Source organism: Pagrus major, chromosome 21 (assembly GCF_040436345.1).
Source record: "Pagrus major chromosome 21, Pma_NU_1.0".
NCBI lineage: Eukaryota > Metazoa > Chordata > Actinopteri > Spariformes > Sparidae > Pagrus > Pagrus major.
The window spans coordinates 90,389-100,000 of NC_133235.1; the positions used below are offsets into that span (position 1 = coordinate 90,389).

The 9,612-nt window shown below is 36.3% G+C and overlaps 1 protein-coding gene across 2 annotated transcripts in view; it reads right to left on the reverse strand.

Moving 5' to 3' along the window:
- Positions 1 to 9,612, reverse strand: part of ska1 (spindle and kinetochore associated complex subunit 1) — a 32,257-nt gene that overhangs the window by 22,463 nt on the left and 182 nt on the right. For both annotated transcript variants that reach the window (XM_073490434.1, XM_073490435.1), the window contains exons 2-4: positions 8,638 to 8,723; positions 6,159 to 6,274; positions 3,014 to 3,108 (exon numbers count right to left, since the gene is read on the reverse strand). In XM_073490434.1, coding sequence (XP_073346535.1) covers positions 3,014 to 3,108; positions 6,159 to 6,274; positions 8,638 to 8,719 — 293 coding nt within the window. In that variant the 5' untranslated portion in view covers positions 8,720 to 8,723. The remainder of the gene's footprint in view (positions 1 to 3,013; positions 3,109 to 6,158; positions 6,275 to 8,637; positions 8,724 to 9,612) is intronic.

Genomic DNA, 9,612 nt, shown 5'->3' on the forward strand with positions numbered 1-9,612 from the left:
ATAGGTGGATCAGAGCCGCAGTGAAACTGTCCCCACTCTCCACATCTGTAACTTTCACACAAACGGCGAGGTGGAGTATCAGTGCATGATTCCTGCACTCAAAGGGCAATATGAATGGAGCTAATGTCTGGCTCCAAAATGGTCGGGCTAGTCTTTGCTTAAGTCTGACAACACAGAAAAACAGCCAATTCAAATAATAATGGTTGAATTAACGTACGAGTAAATTTAATACTAAAAATAACACATCTATTCTACTATTCCACTGATATACTTTTAGTAAGTACACAAATTTGGGAGCTATTGCTGGCAAGTCACCATATTAGAAAATCGTAAGTTTGTACTACGTCAAAATACTAAATGACGAATGTTCTATTGAAACTAAAATTCCCACAATGCGTTTCTGAGATATCATGCTCATGGGAATGGGACACCTTAGGGTAATAGTGATTTTGGCCTTTGACCGTCTAAATGTAATTAGTTCATCCTTGAGTTTAGGTGGATGTGCCCAATTAGAAGAAATTCCCTTGATGAGTTTCTGTGATTACTGTTCATGAGAATGGGATGCACAGTGACCTTGTCCTTTGATCACCAATATTGAATCCTTGCATCCAACTGGACATCTGTGCCAAATTTTAAGAAGTTCCGTTATACAAGGATTAAAGCAAAAAAAAAAATATTTTGACTGAAATGTATTTGAGCTGTAGCCAAGTCACATTCCCAATTTGTAATTTGTGAAACATGTTACAGGGCACGTTACTTGACACGTGCTAAAAAAATAAGATAAGATTTACAGCCTCACCCCACACCATGTTCTCTAATGCAGACATAAAGTTTAAATATTTGACCAACAGTGTTTTACAGGAGGATGATCTGAACAGTTGTTCTATTCGCACTTAAAATGTTTTTTGTCTTTTCAATGTAATTTTCAATCTATGAAATCAAACTGTGTCTTTATTTTTGTCAAGCTTCTCTCAAGTTTTACTCTTCCAAATAATCAACCATCTACAGAGCTTTTCAGTATGCTATTTTTCTACTTCTTCTCATCATCATCATTAATTATTATTATTATTATTATTATTATTATTATTATCATTATCATCATCATCATCATCATCAATAATATTGTTTAAAGTGAGCCTCTTATCGTAACAGAAAAATACATCATACAAGCAGCAACTTTTGCAGCCTTGTCAGTCTGATGGCGAGTTATCACCTTTCTGTCATCATTAACATACTGTTAGTAATCAAAGAAGCTCTGAGGCTTTGTTCTATATGTTATAATACAAGATTTCAGCATTGAGCTACAATCAGGCTACATTCATGATTCTGTACAGTCAAACTAACCAAAAACTTCTTATTGATCATCATTATAAAGTTTCAGGGCGTTCCTGTAACCATGGTAACTCACGGTGCCAGAGGGGGGGGAGAGACGCTGAATGAAGCCGTTTACACAGATACACTCCAGACAAAGTCCAGACTATAGTTGTTATTTCACACATGTAGCACACAACAGGAGACTCTCTGTGTCAGACGAGTTCTCACGTGTTCACTAAACGTGTTCACTAAACTCAAAAACTAATTGATAACGTAGCAGCGCGACGAGTCCTCGCTAGCTAAGCAGCTAAACTTTAGCGCCGCTCCATGTTTAGATCCCGCCCTGTGTGGGTCACTACACTGTCATTGGTCAGGCGAGCACACACTAACGATACCATTGGCTGTAGAGTGTGACAATCTGTCAATAAAAATCAGCTAACACTTGTTCTCGATCTACAATGACATAAGTCGCCTCTGTTTCTCGCCAACCAGTTATTATATTTGGAACAATGAAAATATTCTTTACAAAAACCGATCATTGTTCTACAAGGACTGGATGGAGCATAAAATTCTATTAGTTGACCAACTTATTAATGAACATGGTCTCTTACTTTCTTATGAAGAATTTTTGTTAAAATTTCAATTCCCAGTCACACCAAAACAATATGCAGTGGTTTTTGATGCACTACCTCAAGGTGTGCTACAGCTTTTTAAAGGAACAGAAAGAATCACTGTTGTTCCAGAAAATTATAATTGTGATATTTTTGTGGGCGGGGTAGACGTTATAAAAAAATCCTGCCCTAACAGATTCTTGAGAAGCTGCTTACAGCCAAGAAATCTGCCTAGAGGACAAATTAACTGGTCCGCACAATTTGGAGATATTAACTGGAATAAAGCATGGCTGGTTGGTGAGAAATTTTGTCTCAATAACAAGGTGAAAGAAGTCTCGTTTAAAATCTTAAATCAAATTTACCCTGTGAAGAAAACCCTTGAAAGATTTAAGTTAGACATTGAATATGTGTGTGATTTCTGTGAACTTGAAGATAAAACTATTTCTCACTTATTTTTTCATTGTGCATACAGTAAATCTTTTTGGAATGATGTCCAACACTTTGTGCAAGTTAAAACAGGAAGAACGATCAGTTTCCAGGAAAAACATATTTTTATTTACTATGAAGATCAAGATAAAGACTTTTGCTTTTTCTGTCAGTTAATCTTGAGCCTAGGGAAATTTCACATCCACAAAAATAAATGGGCCAAATCTAAACCGAACATTGTACCATTTAAACATGAACTGCTCCGTTATGCTGCCACAATCAAGGACCTTAAAAACAAGAAAGCTACCAGAACGTACTCTATTATGGAGAAATTTTGTGTAAGTGAACTGTAACGCCTCTGGCTGTCTTGTCTTTGTTTTATCTTTTGTCCTTTAATTTGTTTTCTTTGGTCATTTAGTTATTGTTACTTACTTTGTTTTATCTTATTGTATTTCTATGTATAATTGTATGACATGTGTCGCACCAATAAAAAAAAAAAAAAAAAAAAAAGTCTCCTCTGTGAAGTGTGAATGACGGAAATCCGTCGTAGCGACGGAGAACTTTAATCCATGCTTATATCATTCTTGAGATATCAGACTGACAACCCAAAAAAATAATTTTAAAAAACAAAAGCAAATATAGGATCATAGATATGTCCTCACTTATCTGGGCCTTTCTTCCGGGGTATGTGTGCCGGTATGTTGTCCATAATATGCTGGACATCCTCCAAATCCGTCTGAAGTGAATCCTTGAGTACCTGGAACACAAACATCCTCTATCATTGTGTATGTCTGAAGTCATTTTGAAACAGTTGTCTTCACCAGAAAGCACAGATCTAAAATGTCCCCATTACTACATACAGTATTTAGGGCCCAGTCGCAAACAGTGTAAGGGCCCACTTGAAATGCAAGGAATTATTTATTTTTCATCCTTCCATCTGTTCTTTTTTGCTTTCTATACCTAAAGGAAACCACTTTTTTGAGGGCCTAAACATGCACAAATACTCTACTCAAAATTCAGATGTTGTGGAAATTGAAAATGCAGCCCCTAGGACTGCTTTCACCTATATGTATAAATTCAGTACACAAACAGTATATATCACACCTTGACCTACAAAAAAGTATCTTCGTTCCATGACCTAAACCCAACAGGAAGCCAGCATTTTTGAATTTAGTGCTCATTTTTGGCGATTTGCATGTGTTGTACTTCAGCTTTAACCTTAACCCAATCACCTTAAAATTTTGTCAGGGCAATCTTAACAACTTTGCAATTAAAAGTAAAATAAAAGCGACTATCAATGTTTCCCCAGGAAACAGGAAGTTGCTGTAAATCCATTCTGCATGGTGTACTCTGCACCAAACTTCACATGCTGGGTAACCTTGGTAAATGTGTGTTTAAATAACACATTTAAATGGCAATATTCTGTTAAAGTCATAGCACCCCCTTGTGGCAGGAGGAAATTACATTTTTAAATGGGTCGGATGACCAAATGCGCCTCAAAGATGGTGAGAAAATACTTGAGACCTTAATGATGCTGTACTGTGAACATCAGTGTTTCCCCTAATAAATATTTTTTTCCTACAATGTATTTTTTTTCCGAGAGGAGAGTAGAGGAGAGGTGAGGAGAGAAGGAGAACGAGAAGGAAGAGAAGGAGGAGGAATGGGGGAAGAGAGGAGAGGAGGAGTGGGGAGGGCTGGTGAAGCATGGCAGCTATCAATCAAAGACAATTGACAGATTACCTCAGAGTCATTAATGATTATCAGGTCAAATAAATTAACCCTAACCTGTCATAAATGTTAGTTATTTATCACAAAATGTTGTTAAATTCAGGTCAATTAGCACTGTTTGATAAGACAACAATGTGGTGATGCAAATAAATTTGAGGGAAAGGGATGGTAAAGAATGAATTATTAAAAGGATGAATGACATTAAGATAGCTTTCAGTGGATGTAAATGGTCAACTAGTGGGTGACGGGTCACACATAAACTAAAAGCTGGTTTGTTTGTTTGTTTGACAGGTGATGTGGATAACATTGATCATCTCATTACAATGCAATGTTGTGCTGGGAAACCTTGGGTCCTAGGCAAGTAAACCCTTTCATGGCAACTTCACTCCCTGATATCCATAGATCTTGCTAATAATAACATCCAAGCAGCCAAAAAACTCTTTTAAACATATTTTGACTGTAGATTTCCCAAGACAGAGTGTTAATAATCATTGCATTTATATAAATATATCATATATTTTTTCTACAAATTATGTTCTATGTTACACTAACACATTTTTTGAACATTTTACTGGCTGTAATATTACATTTCTTTACAGTATTACATGGTTATATTTCACAAGTATTTTTCTACAGTGTTGACTCCAAGGTTTTCTGTCTTTGTTTCTTGCAAATTTCCTGAACCCAATGCCAAGCAGGCCCAACAGTTATTACACAGTGTATGATGGTTTAGTTGGATGCATACTAGATGATGTCATCTTGTTCCATGTCAGGACAAAATATTAATTTTGGTTCCTTAGTTCAGTGCAAATACTTTCATTCACAATTTCCAATAAATATTGTAATATAAAAACCGTAATCCCCCCACACCAGTTTTAGGTGGGATTTGCCAAGACTATTGTTTTCAAATGCTACTAGTTGATGTTAGAAAATAGTTCAGAAGAATTTTGAATTGTGAAATAATGTGTGTACTGAGGTAAGGAACTGAGATTATTATTTTATCCAGACACACGGAACAAGATGACATCTTCGAGTAAGCAACTAACCAAGCCATTACAAGCTGTAACTTGCACATCCTGAACTCAATGCAAAACTGGCTCAATAAGTATCAATGAAGTCAACACATTACAAATATCCATCTATGAAATAAAACCACTACAACATTTTATTTGGAATATAACCACTTTATCAAAGCACACAGGTTATAATAATGGTTACACAACAATGAAAAACCCACATATAAAATCACACAAATAAATAAAATACTGCCATACCGGTGAGCTGACCTGCTCTTTTCTATTCACAATTTCCTCTCCATTAGCACTCATTTTCTCACTCTGGTGTTAATGGGTTGTGCTTGTATTTTTCCCATGGTTGGTTTGTAAGCACTCGACGAGCATCGGAACTGGTGACGCAGATTGCGAATCATACTGGCCATCAATGACGTGTCTATCGCGATACATATTGCTATTTATTTATCACCCAGTCCTAATTCAAAATATCTTAAAAAGTGGGTTTTTCAACTCTAAAACTATATTTAGCAAGATCTGTGGTACTAAATTTCTACTTAAATAACTCTTCTAGATGTGACAGAACTACATGTATACTACACAGAATTTGGCTGCAGCAAGAAAGTGACAACAAATGGAGCTATTAATGATTTGTTATTAGTTCAATTACTGTAACCAGTCTGCAACAACTATTTAAGTGAATAAGTGTTATAAAACATCCCTAGGGTTTTTTAGGATGTTCTAGACAAATTTCAACCCAATGCAGTGAAAAATAAGCAACTGGTGAGGCTTGAGAATTCACATGCAAAGAATCACATTTATGATTAAATTTAGCTCTGTGGGACAGATTTGTCAACAGTATCAGTTTAATATTGGTTTAATATCACTATTATCCATAAAAATTCAATACTAATCAGGTTTGATTTAGGCAGCAATGGAAACAAACTAAAAATGGGTTATTGGTTGTTTGCACCTGGTGCACAACTGCATTCATTTTACAATAAAACAGCAGGATTAAGTGGAGATTTTACACTAGGATAAGCTGCATAACCTACGGCCTTCAGTTTACCTTGAGATGCATTAGTCGCTCTTTCTGATGAATAACACATTTTTCAAACTCCTCCAGAAGTCTGTCGAGTGCAAAGAGTTCTTGTCCAACTTTCTTAATCTTATTTCCAGGCAATTCTAAAGTTTGAGAGACAAGAAGAACACAAAGAACACAAAGAACACAATGATTAGGGTTGGGTATCAGTTGGATTTTTAACAATTCTGAATGTGATTCTGCTTGTCGATTCAGGTTCTTAACCATTCTGATTCTTTGAGAGGTGGGGTCAAAACAGGTTACATGCTTACTTCACCTAAATTGGGGCCCAAGCACCGAGGGAGCTGGAAACTTATTTGCAAAAATTATAAAGGGCCCCCAAGGTCCCTGGCACTGAGGGTAAAAGAAACCTTTTGGTATCTGAGAGATAATTAAGGCCCAGACACTGAAGGTACCGGGGCTGGAACGATACCTCCAGAGGAAGCTGCATGTAATCTGAAATTGCCTCCACTGATGTCACTTAGTGGCCAATTGCATTGAGGGTAATCTAGGGAACAGGTTTTGAAAAGCAGTCCGCTAGTCTAGCATTATACTCTTATAACACTGTTGGACTCATAATGGACAGTTTATAAACAAACGAACAAAATCGATACAGCAGAACCTGAAATATCGCCTATTCTATTCCATGAAATCTCCTCTCTTTTCAAAACTGGGACTCCCTAAAAATGTGGTATTTTGCCCTGATGGGCATGGTTTTGCAGGACATAGCAGTGCATGCTTTAGAAAAGTCAAGTCTCAAGTCTCTTATGGTTGTAATTAGCATTCTATCTTCTGCAGCATGCCATCCGGTCTGCTTAGAACACTGCATAGTTATATCTAAGGAATTCAAAGCATGTACTGTACTATCATCACTCCTCTATTAGCATTAAGTATTATCAGCACTGATTAGTTGTTTGGTATATGATCACTTTAAACAGGCTATTGCAAAGCATGAAGAATAACAACATTTTGCTTTGCAAAATAAATACACACCTACAATAGCTAAATGCAAAATAATATTGCTGCCAAATTATCTGAAATATACTGCAAGTCCATAAACTGGTGATATTAAAACATGAAAAGTTTTGTTCTAAAAAGAGATATCGACCATTTGTGAAAATTGGCACCTTTCTTTGTGTGACAAAAATGATTCCTTGCTTGAATATAAATCTAATGACGAAATATCATACGAGTTATCGGCTATCTTAAGTCCTTTTCTTACAGAACAGACCATATTTGTGGATAAAATTGTCTGTGTGTTTAACAATGAACATCAGCTGACTTTTATGCCAGAAAGAAATGTTTGTGTTTTGGAATTAAACCCATCAAAACCACGCTTTTCTCTAAGGTTTTTTGCTTGCCATCAGTTCTAGGTTCACATATAAGTAGCACACTGTACTAAAATTGTGTAGCAGGTGCTGAGATTAACTTTCACACCAAGTGACTGACCTTTTTGGGTATGTTTTCAGGTGCCTGATAAAGTTTGATATGGTTGATCAAGAATCCTTTAGACTCATTCCGCAAACGTTGCATTTGGCAATTCATTTGTTGGCACCTTGTGTGTCGTTCTTATAGGCATAGCTTATGACAAACAGGAGAGTTGCTGTACTCGCCGCCATAGTGCTGTTGACATCTGTGGCCGCACAGCGTACACCAGAGAAGTTATGCATGAGGGAATGACGTTCAGCACTTCAGACATTTTCTTAATGTTGATGCGCCATAAAATAAAAATTATGATTGTTCACGAGTCCAAAATCTTGAGTCTGAGTTGAGTCTCAAGTCTTTTGAGGGCAAGTCTCAAGTCAATGAGTGTGCGACTTAAGTGTGACTCACGTCCAAGTCGCAAACTCTAGTCCCCATCTCTGCCAAGAACATTATGACATTGAAAGCTACTGTGACTAAACATATGGAAAAGCCCTTTGAGAAGAAGAATGACACGCTAACAGTCAAGATAGCGTTAGCTCTAAGAAGCGACTGCTGGACAGGAGCCACATTGGGCTTTAAACAACTACTTCATATATGCAGTAGTACTCTCAAACACCTCTAAACACACTTTAAAATGTAAAATTGGTGGACTTTCCTTGAAAAAGGTGTATACCATAAACATGCACTATTTATGAACATCAGTTACGTTATAGTTGTGTTAAAATGACAATTAAATTATGATGAGTATGATGTGAAGTACTGTTAAAGATTCTCCGACATTCTGCAGCAAAAATAGCAAGGCAGAGTTTAAGTGGGTAAACAATAGGGATGCAACGGTAGAGTTTTCCAATAGAGTTAACCAATAGAACCAATAAGCAGAATTGGAATCAAAATTTCTTGGTAATACCTATGGAATCGAAATTTTGGAATTGGTTTTAACTTGGAGCCAGTTTTCTTTTCTTTTCTTAAGCTTATATTAGTAAGTAAAACAGAAGGGAGGCAATGTTACCAGTCCTGATGCATATAAATCAGTGTGTCATACCAACGACTGACAGATCCAGCATGCATTGTAAGGATGATATCCTGACATGAATGTGGTGGCTGATATCCTCCAGCTCACTCATCTTCCTGAAAAACAGACACATTCATTCATTAATTTACACATCATAAATAGTTACCCAGTACATTTTATGGATAAAGCCGTTAAGAACTGCTAAATTACTGAATACATAATTCCTTAGGTTAGATAAGGTAATATGAAACTGCAATTACAAGCGACATAAATTAGGCCATCAGGATGCTGAACTCCCTTCTTCTCACTTCCTTCTCCGCCCGCTGCCCCCACTAACTCTGGACATTGTTGACCCCGCCCCCCCCCCCCCAAATGGCACCAGCCACTTTTACAACTCAAAAAACACTTTAAAATCTACTTGCACTGTGTAAGATTGTTTACAACTTCATTGTCATAGTCCAGTTTAGACCATTTTATACTGTCATATTTATATCAAACTGCCATATTTATATCTATATTTATATCCAACCCCAATACTGACACATCTATTCCACACTATTTATATCTCCGGACTTTATATTCCCGAATGTCTCTTAGCTGTACATATTTTATTTTTATTTTTAGATCTATATTTCTATTTTATTTTATATTCTTATATTTCTATTTTCTGCTTTTTCTGTACATATTCACTTATATTGTCTGGACAGAGGGAAACACAATTTCAATTCTCTGTATGTCTTGTACATATTGCAGTTTTGACAATAAAGTCGACTTTGAACTTTGAAATTGTACAAATAAATAAATAAATAAATAATATCTTATCAAATAGATATCAAATATAAAAATGTTTATATAAACCACTCAACAGACCTAAAATACATACAGGTTAGTTTCGCAAAAACTGCATGGTGCCTTCCCCAAATATGTTTAGAACAGCATTGTTGTATCACATTGCTGCTACTCGTTCCGCCATATATATTTGCCCCGGTGGAAAAACAGACAAGA